This window comes from Chiloscyllium plagiosum, chromosome 9 (assembly GCF_004010195.1).
Source record: "Chiloscyllium plagiosum isolate BGI_BamShark_2017 chromosome 9, ASM401019v2, whole genome shotgun sequence".
NCBI classification, from domain to species: Eukaryota; Metazoa; Chordata; class Chondrichthyes; order Orectolobiformes; family Hemiscylliidae; genus Chiloscyllium; species Chiloscyllium plagiosum.
This window is the reverse complement of record NC_057718.1, coordinates 21,928,046-21,943,514: the sequence shown is the minus strand read 5'-3', so window position 1 is coordinate 21,943,514 and position 15,469 is coordinate 21,928,046. Positions and strand designations below refer to the sequence as shown.

The following is a 15,469-nucleotide window of genomic DNA, read 5'->3' as shown; positions in this document are numbered from 1 at the left end:
TTTCCACACTGTAAGTAATCTAATCTAATCTAATCTAAAAATCTAATCATTGCAGTAATGGTCCAGCAAAAAACACCTGGTTAATCATAGAATTCATGGAATCCCTACAGTGTGGAAACAGGCCCTTTAGCCCAATGAGTCCACACTGACCCTCTGAAGAGTAACCCATTCATACCCAGTCCCCTTCCATATTACTGTACATTTATCCCTGACTAATACACCTATCCCTCATATCCCTGAACACTGGGCAATTTAGCATGGCCAATTCACCTAACCTGCACATCTTTGGATTGTGGGAGGTAACCTGAGAATCCCACAGAGAGACAGTGAGAATGTGCAAACTCCACACAGACGGTCCCCCAAGGCTGGAATCGAACCCGGGTCCTTAGTGCTGTGAAGCAACAGTGCTAACCACTGAGCCACCGTGCTGCCCCGTGTTATGTGAATGACGTTTTGCACCCATGTATGTTGTACCAAAAACAGAATTTAAGCTGACTCCAAAATATAAACTATAACTTTAATGACCAAAACGAGTTGGACACCTTCCGTTTGCAAACAGAAATTGCTGGAAAATCTCAACACGTCTGTCAGAATCTGTAGAGGGAAATCAGAGTTAATGTTTCAGGGCCAGTGACACTTCTTCAAGACTCTAGTTCCTCCGGAAATGTTAACTCTAATTTCTCTCCAATTGCTGCCAGACCTGCTGAGATTTTCCAGAAATTTCTGTTTTTGTTTCAGATTTCCAGCATCCGCAGTTCTTTTGTCTTTTAACCTTGCAAACACTCACATTATCTGTCTATTATCTATTGATCATGGCTGTTTATTTTTAATTTGGCAAATAGACATACATATATTATAATCAATATTAAATTAGTATCTGCATTAAATTATAATGCTGTTTTTCAAAGTTCGTGGAGTAAGAAGTGTAAATATGTTTTGAAATTCTAATGTTTGAAGCTGGAAAACATGCTGGGAGGTGAGGAGGCGTACAAGGACAGAGTGACCAATCATCTAGTCCCATGTATAGCACAGTTTTCTGTTGCTATTGGTGATGATTCTGTCTGGAAACCACTGAATTACCAGATCCTGCTTAAGACACGACACAGCTCACCTAAGGTACGTAACCATGATGGTGAGATGTATTTCAGCCTAACCCAAAGCTATTTTTAAATGACATATTCCACTGTGTACTTCTTTAGTTGTTATGCTGTTTCTTAGTTATTGATAGCAAGCTTAGTTGGCTATGTGTTAAACAGTGTTAACTTTTTGAGGCCTTTGTGATGCTTTGGTAATATTGTTGGCTGTTAATGCCAAACCTTGGATTTGGCTTCCCCAATGATTTTGTTGATAAACATGACACTCGGTTAGATAGTCACAGAGATGCACAGAATGGAAACAAACCCTTCGGTCGAACCCATCAGCACTAACCAGATATCCTAAGTTGATCTAGTCCCAATTGCCATCATTTGGCCTATATTCCTCAAACCCTTCTCATGTACCCATCCAGATCCCTTTTAAATGCTGTACCAACCTCCACCACTTCCTCCAGTAGCTCATTCCATACATACACTACACTCTGTGTGAAAAGGTTGCCCTTTGGATCCCTTTTAAATCTTTCCCCTCTCAGCTTAAACCCATGCCGAATGGTTTTGGACTCCTCTCCCTTGGGAGAAAGACCTTGACCATTCACTGTACCCATACTGTTGAAATATAGAGCAGGAAGGTTATGGTTCACTCCCCAGTCTGTGTGAAATTTGCTTTCTCCCTGCCCCCACTTGTACTTGCTGTACGGATAATGTTTCTTGCCTATTCCCAGTTACAATTAGACCCATTAGAAGTCAAAACATGCAGTTTCGGTCTGTCATCACTGGTAGTCTAGACTAGTTGGGAATGGCTATCCCCTTTCTTGAAGGACATTAATGAGCTTGTACTGGTTATGGGAGAAAAGTCACAAGAGTTTCTTCTCTTAATAATTATCCACAACATTATCCTGATGTGTACAGAAGTACATTGATTTATGGAAGAAGTATATTATTTTTCAGTATTCGCTGAAGATGAATAACCTGAGTTTTTTCTAATGTTGTCTCTTGTCTCCTGCTTGTCTCTTGTTCATTCGTAGTGCTTAAAGAACTGTGAGACCTTGTTTTTTCTTAATACAATATCTACTAAGGATTGTTGAGGCTCGCACATGAGGCCAGTGGGCTGAGGAATGGCAGATGGAGCTTAATTTGGTTAAATGTGCGATATTGCATTTTGTTAAAACAAACAAGGGCAGGATTTATGCAGTTAATGATAGAGCCCTGGGTAATGTTGTCAACAGAGACACCTAGGGGTTCAGATAGATAGAGTTCCGTCACAAGTAGACAGCGTGGTTGAGAAGGTGTTTAGCGCACTTGCTTTCATTGCTCAGACCATTGAGTATAGGAATTGAGATGTAATGTTGAGGTTGTACAGGACTTTGGTGAGGCCACTTTTGGGAGTAGTGTGTACAGTTCTGGTCACCCTGCTATAGGAAGGATGTTATTAAATCGGAGAAGGTTCAGAAAAGATTTACCAGGATTGTTGCTGGGACAGGAGGGTTTGAGTTATAAGGAGAGACTGGATAGACTGAGACTATTTTGACTGGAGTGTATGAAATCGAGGAGCTTTAGAGCTTTATAAAATTATGAGGTGATAGATAAGGTGAATAACAAAGGTCTTTTCTCTAGGAAGGGAGATTTCAAAACTAGGGGACATTTTTAAGGTGAGAGGAGAAAATTTAAAAGGGACCGCAAGGGCAACGTTTTCACACACAGGGTGGTTCGTATCTGGAATGAACTGCCAGAGGAAGTCGTAGATGCAAGTACAGTTACAAATTTAAAGGACATTTGGACATGTACATGAATAGGAAAGGTTTAGAGCGATATGGGCCAAACAAGGGCAAAATGGACTGGTTTAGACTGTGAAACTTTGTCAGCATGAACAAGTTAGACGGGAGGGTCTGTTTCTGTGCTATATGACTCTAATAATTTTGCATCTTCAGAAAAGAAAGGAAAATTTTCTTTGATTCAAGATACACAATGATTGCTGGAAGTTGAAGAATTTAGAGTCATAGAGATGTACAGCACGGAAACAGACCCTTCAATTCAACCCGTCCATGCCGACTAGATATCCCAACCCAGTCTAGTCCCACCTGCCAGCATCCGGCCCATATCCCTCCAAACGCCTTTTAAATGTTATAATTGTACCAGCCTCCACCACTTCCTCTGGCAGCTCATTCCACACACGTACTCTGCGTGAAAGCGTTGCCCCTTAGGTCTCTTTTATATCTTTCCCCTCTCACCTTAAACCTATGACCTCCAGTTCTGGACTCCCCCACCCCAGGGAAAAGACTTTGTCTATTTATCCTATCCATGCCCCTCATGATTTTGTAAACTTCTATAAGGTCAGCCCTCAGCCCCCAACGCTCCAGGGAAAAGAGCCCCAGCCTGTTCAGCCTCCTCTCCCTATAGCTCACATGGTGCCAACTGTTTAAGAAGGGTGGTAAGGACAAGCCAGGGAACTATAGACTAGTGAGCCTGACATCGGTGGTGGACAAGTTGTTGGAGGAAATCCTGAGGGACAGGATATACATGTATTTGGAAAGGCATGGACTAATTAGGGATAGTCAACATGGCTTTGTGCGTGGGAAATCATGTCTCACAAACTTGATTGAGTTTTTTGAAGAAGTACCAAAGAAGATTGATGAGGGCAGAGTGGTAGATGTGATCTACATGGACTTCAGTAAGGCGTTCGACAAGGTTCCCCATGTGAGATTGGTTAGCAAGGCTAGATCTCAAGGAATACAGGGAGAACTTGCCATTTGGATACAGAACTGGCTCAAAGGTAGAAGACAGAGGGTGGTGGAGGGTTGTTTTTCAGACTGGAGGCCTTTGACCAGTGGAGTGCCACAAGGATCGGTACTGGGTCCTCCACGTTTCATCATTTATGCTCACATCCAAATAATTTACTTAAGAGGTACAGTTAGTAAGTTTGCAGATGACATCAAAATTGGAGGTGTAGTGGACAGAGAAGAAGGTTACCTCAGATTACAAGAAGATCTTGACCAGATGGGCCAAAGGTCTGAGAAGTGGCAGATGGAGTTTAATTCAGATAAATATGAGGTGCTGCATTTTGGGAAAGCAAATCTTAGCAGGACTTATACACTTAGTGAGTTTTGAGAAGATTTGTAGCTCAGGTTGAGGTTTTGGATGTAGGTTTGCTCGCTGAGCTGCAAGGTTCATTTCCAGACGTTTCGTTACCTTACTAGGTAATATTTTCAGTGGGCCTCAGGCAAAGCAATGCTGAAAATTCCTGTTTTCTATTTATGTTTGGGTTTCTTTGGGTTGGTGATGTCATTTCCTGTGGTGTGGTCACTTCCTGTTCCTTTTCTCGGGGGGTGGTAGATGGGGTCTAACTCGATGTCTAACACATCTACCACCCCCTGAGAAAAGGAAGTAACATCACAAGAAATGACATCACCAACCCAAACATATAAATAGAAAGCAGGAATTTGCCGCTTTGCTTCACCTGAAGATGTTACCTGTAAGGTAACAAAATGTCTGGAAATGAATCTTGCAGCTCAGTGAGCAAACCTACATCCAAAACTTATACACTTAATGCTAAGGTCCTAGGGAGTGTGCTGAACAAAGAGACCTTGAAGTGCAGGTTCATAGCTCCTTGAAAGTGGAATCGCAGGTAGATAGGATAGTGAAGAAGGTGTTTGGTATGCTTTCCTTTATTGACAGAGTATTGAGTACAGGAGATGGGAGGTCATGTTGCAGCTGTACAGGTTAGGCCACTGTTGGAATATTGCGTCTAGTTCTGATCTCCTTCCTATCGGAAAGATGTTGTGAAACTTGAAAGGGTTCAGAAAAGATTTACAAGGATGTTGCCAGGGTTGGAGGATTTGAGCTATAGGGAGAGGAGTGGTGGAGGCTGGTACAATTGCAACATTTAAAAGGCATTTGGATGGGTATATGAATAAGAAGGGTTTGGAGGGATATGTGCCGGATGCTGGCAGGTGGGACTAGATTGGGTTGGGATATCTGGTCGGCATGGACGGGTTGGACCAAAGGGTCTGTTTCCATGCTGTTCATCTCAATGACATCCTCCAACTCCAAAAATCCCCCATATAAGAAAGGGCTAGGTCATTAATATTGGATTTGATTAGTTTGAATTATGGTGGATGTATTTTTTTCCAACATGATGAGCTAAAATATATTGATGTAATCTGCAGGTGAGATTTTCTGCTCTGATTATGCTGCTGGAATTGGCTGGTAAACTGAAGGAGAACTACATGTTGTTACTGCCGGAAACAATCCCATTCTTGGCAGAGCTACTGGAAGGTATGTTATTCGATTGGACTAAAATCTATTTTTTACTACATATTAAAAGTGCGTTTAAAGCTTTTGTGTAAGAATTATTGATGTTTCTAACAGTTGTACGTATACTGTACTGTACTGGAAAGGATAGACAGGTTGTATCTTTGCCCAAGTCGAAACAAATGTTGACAGCTCCTACACATTTTGCCAAAATGGTGGGACAATTAGTTGTGCTCCATTAATTATGCTCCTTTCAAGAGAAGAGGTAAGTGCAACAGCACAAAATTGAATATTGGTGAATCAACAATCTATTTCATACTATCTATTGATGTTTGCAGAAGAGGAAAACTGGCAGACGATAAAGTGAGCTGTCAGTTGTACCTTTTGTGCAATTACCTAAGAATTTAACATCCTCGTTTGTTTGTTCACTCATCTTTAGTGGTAAAATCAAATCTCCAGGTAACACATGCTGGTGCAAAATATGAGCATGTGTGTGTTTTGGAATACCAGATGTATGTTTGTGTTGAGGAGTTTCATCAAAATAAAATTACCACGTCATTGGGCTTTGAACAGCTATTACATGTCTTTAGAGACCTCGGAAAACCTCAATTGGTCACTGAAGGTAAAATGTAATTCAGTTTCAACGTGTAGGCCTAACTTGCTCAATCTTGCTTCATAACAGAAACCCCTCCTCTCTAGAATACATCAAGTAAACCTCCTCCGAACTGCCTCTAGTGCAGTTGCATCTACAGAAACTACAGGAGGCAAACGTACTGTAGTTTGCAGATGACACAAAAATAGGTGGAAAAACAAGCTGAGAGAGAGAGTTACAATTGGTTTACAAAGAGATAGGTTCAGTAAGGGAGCAAAAAATTGGCAAATGGAACATAATATGAGAAAGTGTGAGGGTGCTCATTTTGGAAGGGTGAACAAAAGAATAGAGTACTATTTAGAGAAAAACTACAGCAAATTGCCACACAAGGAGACATGGAGGTGCTTGTGCACAAAACACAAAGCTAGCACCGAGGTGCACAAGTAATCAGGAAGGCTGATGGAATGTTGGCCGTTATTTCAAGCGGGTTGAAGTATAAGAGTAGGAAAGTCTTACTGCAACTGTATAAAGTTTTGGTGAGACTACATCTGGAACACCGTGAGCAATTTTGGTTCCCTTACTTAAAGAAAAATATTTCATTGGCAGCAGGTCAGAAAAGGTTGACTAGGGTGATCCGTGGTATAGGAGGGATTATCCGATGAGCAAAGGCTAAACAGGTTAGGACTCTATTCACTGGAGTTAAGAATAAGAGATGGTCTCATTGAAACAAATATAACTCTTCAGAGGAAATGCGGAGAGGATGTTTCCCCTCATGGGAGATGCTAGGTCTTGGAATAAAGAGGTGCCAAGCTAAGACAGACATGAGAAATTTTTATTTCTCTGAGGATTGAATGTCTTTGGGACACCTTGTCACAGAGCTATGGAGCCAGAGTCATTGTGCATATTTAAGGCTGAGATAGATTCTTGATCGGGGGAATCAAGTCTTCTAGGGAAAACACTGGACATGTCAGATCAGCCATGAAAATTCCATACTTTTTCATTGCAACTTATTTTCCTATTTATTTTAATGTTACCTGCAAAATCAAGGCATCCAAAATTATTACTTTAGATCTTCAATAGCTTGGACCTGAGGATCGAATCATGTGATATTGAACTTCCGAGTAAAGTCAAGTGCTTAGATATTTAAGATTTTGGAATATCAAGGGGATGCAGCCCTTTAGTGACCGATGTCTCTCCTCCAAGCTTTGATTTAACGTTATAGCAGTAGGACCTCTTCATTCTGGATTGCGTTCTTTGTGTTGCAGATGAATGTGAAGAAGTGGAGCACCATTGTCAGAAGGTTATCCAGCAGCTTGAAATCATACTTGGGGAACCACTGCAAAGCTATTTCTGAAAACATTGAAGATGTACAAAGGTTTTATAAATATAAATATTTTATTTGTACAATAGGGGTTCATACAGTACTACATTTCTGTAATCTGCATAGCTATTTAAATCACTTCTATTGAAGTAGTAATGCTTAAGATACAGAATTTTATATTGTATGTGAAATATCAACATTTGTGATAATTCACCAGACTTGGCTCAGGTTGGATGAAGAATTTCCAGCAGCCTCCATATTGCTGTTAACTTTCAACAATCATTATTATCACCCAACAAATTTTAATAAACAGGTTGAAAAAGAGTGTTGATTTTTATTTTAACCACCTTATCATTCAAATGGGAGCAACAACCTAATTAGACTTAGGATCAGAAACTGTTGCAAATTCACTGTATGGGCATTTAGTGAAATTATATTCAATAAATCTAGCAATTTGCTAACACATCAGATTGTTATTTTCTTTATAAAAAAATCAACTGGTTTATGAATGTTGTTCCAAATTAAAACTAGCCATTTAGTAGTGAAGTTGTAACACACACCTTAGAGGATAGGGAAAGTCAGACAGTCTCTTCCCAAAAGATTTTAGTTGCTGCTATATTTGAAATTTTTGAACCATGTCACATTGTTGTTGCACCTTGGAGTATTTAAATTAGTTGCTAATTAAAAGGCCAAGGGTCACTGTTTTGAATAACATCTCAAAGTTAAACATGATTGTCACAACGAGGATTATCAGATCAGCTATACTGCTCCTGCATCTTATGGTCATAAACATTTTAATCACATGAGGGAACTAGAGCTGAAATCAGAAATTTAATAACTGTTCAAAATCTCAAATGGTTTCAGTAAAGAAAATAAGGAAATAAATGTTTCCAGTGGGTAAGAGTAAATAACCAGAAGACATAGAATCCCTTAGTGTGGAAAAAGGCCATTTGGCCCATTGAGTCTGCACTGACCCTCCAAAGAGCATCCCACCCGGACCCAAATCCTTACCCTATCCCTGTAAACCTGCATTTACCATGGCTAATCCACCTAGCCTGCATATCCCTGGACACTACGGATAATTTGGCCAATCCACTTAACTTACACATCTTTGGATGGTGGGAGGAAACTGGAGCGCCTGCCAGAAACTGATGCAGACATTGAGAATGTGCAAACTCGGCACAGTCACCCAAGGCTGGAGTTGAACCTGGGTGTCTGGCACAGACAGATGGTAGTGCAAAGCACTGAGCTATCATGTCACCAAGGTAATTAAAGTGAACAAGAAGCAAATTGGGACTTTTTAAAATATATAATGCAGCAATTGATACTCTGGAATGCATTGCTTTAAATGGTGATGAAAATTGTCAAAAGGTTATAGTTTGGAACTCTTCAAATGTAGTGTGAAAAAGGGTTCATGCGATCTGTGCTTGGAGTCTGCTGGCTGGGTGGTGATGGCTGAGGATCATGAAGATTCAAAAGGGAAGTAACTGATGTTTACGCTAAAGAGAAATTGCTGCTGTTGTTATTCTTTTATCATGTGGTTTGATGCCACACTGAGTCCGAGTTCATGACAGACTGGCTGATGAGAAGACAAGAACTGTCTTCAGAACTTTAAAATATTATTAAACAATAAACACAATGATTACCATTAGATTAAATTACTTACAGTTTGGAAACAGGCCCTTCGGCCCAACAAGTCCACACCGACCCGCCGAAGCGCAACCCACCCATACCCCTACACTTACCCTTCACCTATAACTACGGGCAATTTAGCATGGCCAATTCACCTGACCTGCACATCTTTGTGACTGTGGGAGGAAACCGGAGCACCCGGAGGAAACCCACGCAGACATGGGGAGAATGTGCAAACTCCACACAGTCAGTCGCCTGAGGCGGGAATTGAACCCGGGTCTCTGGCGCTAACCACTGTGCCACCATGCTGCCCACATGTTTTATTTATAGCTGTACAAGGTAATCTGTCTTGTATTTATGTCCATGTGCTCTCAAGAATAGTACTATCTTTATTGTTCAACATTGAGAATGTAAGTGGGGGCTCACAATCAAGTTTTTTTCCATGGGATATGGGTTTTGCTGCATTGTTGTCCATCCCTAATTCCCTGTGAATCAACCACATTACTGTTATTCTGGACTTTGTGTAAGTCAAATCATTAAGAATGCCAATTTCCTTCCCTAAAGAACCAAATAGAATTCCAAAAAGATGATTGAGATATAAACGAACATTTTCTACAAAGACCTGGGATGAAAGCAGATTCAGTAATTTTTAGAATGAAATTAGATAAATAGCTGTATGTCTATAGAAAAAGAGAAAGGACAGTAAGTATAATGGGATAGATTATAGGAGCCCAAACTGGGCCAAATAGCCTCCGTTCAGTATTCTATGAAAATGGTCTATTAAATGCAGATAGTGTTCACATCAGAAGCTCCAACCTGAATCCATTTCAACTGCTTAATCTAGAATCTAAAGAAAAAAAGTGGCATTATAACTAAACTACAAAATATACTTCAGTGTGTTGAAAATATGAACTTTATTTTTTTAATACAGTACAGATTTTAAGTAAGTGTTGTACGCAAAACTTGCAGGGTTTTGTCTTCATATAAATTATGTACATTAGTATAGTACAAAAGCAAATATGTTAATTTACAGTAATTAAATAGCCAATGCATAAATGGACTTTTTCTAAATGTCTGCATTGACACACTGCCCCCAAAAAATAAACTTCAGGGAAAATTAACATGTATATGTTTATCATATGTAAACACAAGCGACAGAGACAATGCAATACACCTGGCACTGGATTAGAATGTCAATTTTGTTTGCAGTGAGAAGTTTCCCATTTAGTTACCAAGTGTATTGTTCATTAGCCCATAAAGAAACAGAATACATCATAGAAATCCATGTGCAACAATAACAGCAACCAAATGACAACATTCTTGCTGCCGGGTAAAGATCATCAGTCTAACTCCTAATTCAAATAATGGGGTGGATTTTCTGCCCCTCAAGATCAAAAATGCAAATTAAATTTCATATTGTCTTTTGTGTCCAGGTTGTGCAGGCTAGCCAAATGAACCAAATGATTTTGTAACACTGCACAGAACTCTACAATAATTTGTGAAACAGGTTGTTAAAACAGCCTGAGAAAACCAAAACGTATTAGCTTTTTATGAATAATACTTCCATCTACAACATTTGTGGAATACCATAGTTTTAATTGACTATTCATGTTTGCACATTAGTCAGATAGAATACTCAGACTTATAGGCTAAAGCCAACATTGCACAGCCTTTGATGCTGAGTAAAGTTAGAAAAGAAGTGCTCAGTTTAATTAACAGTCTGACTTTGTTTTGCAGGATAGGATTTAGGACATTAGCAAACTATTTTAACACATTGCAGCCTTTAAAAAATACATATTTAAACACCATTTGAACTCCAAAGTAAAATTATCTATGCACTTGAAACCATTTAGCATTCAAAATTATTTAAGTCGTGATGTGGGAGAGGTTGGAGGTGGTTCTATAGAATTGATGCTACCCTCAAAATTCTTTTCTTTGAGTACTGAGATTTAAATGAATTCAACAAAGCAATTCCAAAACAAAATCCAGATCTTCAAACATCATGCAACAATCCCGAAGAAATTATTTTCTTCTTGATTTGATCACGTATTCTCTATAATTAGAAACAGAATTCGATAGGTTACGCACCCAGTTATTATCCTGGCATGAGTGTGAATTTTGGTCAGCAGCTTCTCTCCACCTACCAAGTCTGTACTTCAAACAGCTGGATATTTCCATCTACTTCCAACATGTCAATTTTGCTCAAATCAGTAAACCGGTGTTTATATTCCAATAAATGCTCTCCATTCACAGCAATCTTGAAACAGTCAGAACTACAATAAATGATAATCTGGAACACAATCACAAAAAGAGTGCACAAATTCGTTAACCAAACAGCAAACCCATTCAACTCCTTTTCTGCACCACTATAAAGCAAAGCAACTTTGTCTTCAGGTTTACAAAAATCTACTGAATGTCTTCTATAAAGTTGAGACACAAACCCTCTGAGCATCATTTAATTTTCCCAAGTACATTAATGTCACCACTACCACTTTGAAATAATAGGACATTACATCAGTACAGCCTTCTAGCACACTAACCATAATGATCTTCAGTATCTCATTCCATTGTGTTTTCCCATAAATGAGCGCATTTATGAGAAAATCCAAAGATAATTTGGCCATCACATAAATTGACATGGCAAATGTCACTCACCATGGATCTAGGTTGGCTTTAAATTAAGCAATTATGTGAATACTGTTGTCTAAAAAGACAAGGATCTTTAAATTTAATTTATTCCTTCATAGGACTGGGCAGCATTTATTGCCTATCCTAATTGCCCAAAGGCTAGTTAAGAGTCAGCCAGATTGGAGTGGGTCTGGAGTCATACATAAGCGAGGCCAGGCCAGGTAAGGACAGCAGTTTCCTCCTCTAAAGGATATCAGTGAACCAGCTGGATTTTCTGACAATCAACATGGTTGTACAGTCATCAGATTTCTTCAATTCTACCATCTCTCACAGTAGGAATTGAGCTTTATCTTGGTCCTGGATCTAATAGTTTAGTGACACAACGCCACTGGACGATCACCATTCCTTTCCTCTCCATGCTGCCGCCGCCACCACCACCCCCCCAACCCAAGCTTCTATATAAACAATTGTTATTTACACCTTTGTTATAAAATCAATTTATACATGTTATTTGAAACAACTAATAGAAAAATAATAAGGTTGAGTACTGCTGATATGAAGATCTTCAGAAATGTCTCCAATTTATTTCTGGACTCTACAAAGTACCTCAAAGTATGCCTCTGGGTTAAATGGAAAACAGTCGTCTATCTTCCTCTCCTCTTCACCCCAGCTTTGATAGAGAAAAGAGTTTCGAACGAAAGCTTTTTCTTTGAACCGAGGTGCCAGGTGCAGTGGAATGTCGGTGGAATCACTCACACAGAGATTAATAGCGAACCTGGAAGATATTTACATTTATAATACAGCTGCTTCTTTTCAGGATTTACATCTTTGCTAGTACTTTGGGTTTAGACATGGTACAAATTAAACAATGGACTTAAGTTAAAATTTAACACAGAGTTGCAACAAGATTAAATCTCAACCCCAGTATCAGGACCCTATGTTGATGGGTCTTGAACTCATATACTGAAAGGACATTTGATATTTATCATTCTGTAGCTCTACAAGGATATTTCAGAAAGGTATTTTCCTTGATATTAAAATATAATTTAGAATTAGATATGGAGCTGTTGATATTTTGCAAGAATGTCTTAAAATTTTAATGTCTTTAAAATTTTAACATTAAGCCTAATTCACTTTCACACCTCCAAAAACAATAAATTAAGTACAGTACAACCTTGATTATCCGAACGAATATTTTGTTCGGATAACTGATCTGATAGTAGTAATTTGAGTGCCGATTATCGGAAAATGCATGCCATAATGCTGTTTAACTGATAACTGAATCCTGAATTGCCTAATGCCGTTTTTACGAGACCTTGAGATCTTGTTTGGATAATCCAAAATTCAGATGTTCGGATAATCGAGGTTCTACTGTAACAAACAGTATGAAAACTGTTTTCATTATTGTTGCCCAATGTCCCATCATGTAACACAATACAGTTGTAATTTTTATAATTTGAAATGATTTATAAAGTCAAACATCAATTCTTATTTAGTTATTTTTCATTATGTATTAGATGCACATGGGTGCTGTTGAGCAGGCATATGCTGCTTTTTGTCACTTTTTTTGTTTTGTAAAAGACTGTAAATAATTATTAGTCCAACACTCATTTAATAATGAGAGGTTTATGTTAACTCAGATTCAAACTGGAAACTATGATAGTAGCCATTACAGAGACAGGGATTAAACATACCATGTTATAAGGTTTACGGGAGGTTTAGAGAGATGCTGCTGCTTTAACAGAGTGTTGTCACTTTGTTTTGTAAAAGACTGAACAATTATTAGTTCACCACTCATTTAATGATGAGAGGTTTATATTAAATCAGATTCAAACTGGAAACTATGATAGTAGTCATTACAGAGTCAGAAATTAAACATACCAAGTTATAAGATTTACGGGAGGTTTAAGGGTTGGAGTAGCATTATGATTAGAAAAAGAATCACTTCTATGATGAAGAGGATATTTAATGATAAGGAAGTTAGCATTAAGGCACTTTATCTGAATGCTCGTAGCATTCATAACAAAGCCGATGAACTAATGGCACAGATAATAGTGAATGATTATGATGTAGTAGGCATCACAGAGACTTGGTTACAGGGGGGTCAGGACTGGCAGTTAAACCTCCATGGTTTTTCAACTTATCGAAAAGACAGAAAAGTGGGCAGAGGGGGTGGGGTTGCCTTGTTAGTTAAGAACAAAATTAAATCTATGGTATTGAATGACATAGCGTCGGATGATGTGGAGTCTGTGTGGGTGGAATTGAAGAACCACAAAGGCAAAAAAAAATAATTGGAGTTGTGTATAGACCTCCTAACAGTGGTCAGAACCAGGGACGCAACATGTACCGGGAAATAGAGAAGGCATGTCAGAAAGGCAAGGTTACATTGATCATGGGAGACTTCAATATGAAGGTGGACTGGGTAAATAATGTTGTTAGTGGACCTAAAGAAAGGGAATTCATGGAATGCTTACAGGATGGATTTTTGGAACAGCTTGTCATGGAGCCCACAAGAAAGCAGGCTATTCTGGACCTAGTGCTTTGCAATGAACCAGACTCTATAAAAGATCATAAAGTACCCTTAGGAAGTAGCGACCATAATATGATAGAGTTCAATCTGGAGTATGAAAGGGAGAACGCAAAATCGGATGTAATGGTGTTACAGTTGAATAAAGGTAATTATGAGGGCATGAGAGAGGAACTGACTAAAATAGACTGGAAGCAGAGGCTAACCGGGAAGACAGTAGAGCAAAAATGGCAGGAGTTTATAGGTATAATTGAGGACACTGTACAGAGGTTAATTCCCAAGAAAAGAAAGATTAACCGGGGAGGGATTAGACAACCTTGGCTGACAAAGGAAGTCAGGAAATGTATTAAAGAAAAAGAGAGATCCTATAAAGTGGCTAAGAACAGTGGGAAATCAGAAGATTGGGAAGGATACAAAAGCAAACAGAGGATAACAAAGAGTGTAATAAGAAAGGAGAGGATCAAATATGAAGGCAGGCTAGCCAGTAATATTAGAAATAATAGTAAAAGTTTCTTTCAGTACATAAGAAACAAACGACAGGCAAAAGTAGACACTGGGCCACTTCAAACTGATGCAGGAAGCCTAGTGATGGGAGATAAGGAAATAGCAGGAGAACTTAACAAGTACTTTGCGTCAGTACTCACAGTGGAAGACATGAGTAATATCCCAAAAATTAAAGGGTGTCACGGGGCTGAGTTGAGTATGGTTGCCATTACGAAAGAGATAGTGCTAGAAAAATTAAAAAGTCTTAAAATTGATAAATCTCCTGGCCCCGATGGGATACACCCTAGAGTTCTGAGAGAGGGGGCTGAGGAAATAGCAGAGGCATTGGTTGAGATCTTTCAAGAGTCACTGGAGTCAGGAAAGGTCCCGGATGATTGGAAGATGGCTGTTGTAACCCCCTTGTTCAAGAAAGGATCAAGGCAAAAGATGGAAAATTATAGGCCAATCAGCTTAACCTCGGTTGCTTGTAAAATACTAGAATCTATCATTAAGGATGAGGTTTCTAAATTCTTGGAAGAGCAGAGTCTGATTAGAACAAGTCAACATGAATTTAGTAAAGGGAGGTCATGCCTGACAAACCTGTTGGAATTTTTTGAAGAGGTAACAAATAGGTTAGACCAGGGAAACCCAGTGGATGTGGCCTATCTAGACTTTCAAAAGGCCTTTGATAAGGTGCCACACGAGAGGCTGTTGAGCAAGGTGAGGGCCCATGGTGTTCGAAGTGAGCTGCTGGGATGGATTGAGGATTGGCTGTCTAACAGAAGGCAGAGAGTTGGGATAAAAGGTACTCTTTCAGAATGGCAGCCGGTGACGAGCGGTGTCCCGCAGGGTTCGGTGCTGGGGCCACAGCTGTTCGCATTATATATGAATGATTTGGATGAGGGAACCGGGGGAATTCTAGCGAAGTTTGCCGATGATACAAA

At 39.3% G+C, this 15,469-nt stretch overlaps 2 protein-coding genes across 7 annotated transcripts in view; one reads left to right on the top strand and one right to left on the bottom strand.

Moving 5' to 3' along the window:
• Window positions 1-7,718, top strand: part of heatr1 (HEAT repeat containing 1) — an 88,092-nt gene extending 80,374 nt beyond the window's left edge. For all 5 annotated transcript variants that reach the window (XM_043695571.1, XM_043695570.1, XM_043695569.1 and 2 more), the window contains 3 exons: window positions 958-1,116; window positions 5,258-5,366; window positions 7,200-7,718. In XM_043695571.1, coding sequence (XP_043551506.1) covers window positions 958-1,116; window positions 5,258-5,366; window positions 7,200-7,288 — 357 coding nt within the window. In that variant the 3' untranslated portion in view covers window positions 7,289-7,718. The remainder of the gene's footprint in view (window positions 1-957; window positions 1,117-5,257; window positions 5,367-7,199) is intronic.
• A 2,477-nt stretch (window positions 7,719-10,195) lies between these two features.
• LOC122552695 (galectin-8-like) overlaps window positions 10,196-15,469 on the bottom strand; it is a 25,229-nt gene continuing 19,955 nt past the window's right edge. The window contains exons 8-10 of one of the 2 annotated variants that reach the window (XM_043695566.1): window positions 12,122-12,290; window positions 11,032-11,177; window positions 10,196-10,940 (exon numbers count right to left, since the gene is read on the bottom strand). In XM_043695566.1, the coding sequence (XP_043551501.1) occupies window position 10,940; window positions 11,032-11,177; window positions 12,122-12,290 (316 nt within the window). In that variant the 3' untranslated portion in view covers window positions 10,196-10,939. Of the gene's footprint in view, window positions 11,178-12,121; window positions 12,291-15,469 lie in introns of both variants that reach the window. The other variant, XM_043695565.1, reaches the window with a different exon arrangement.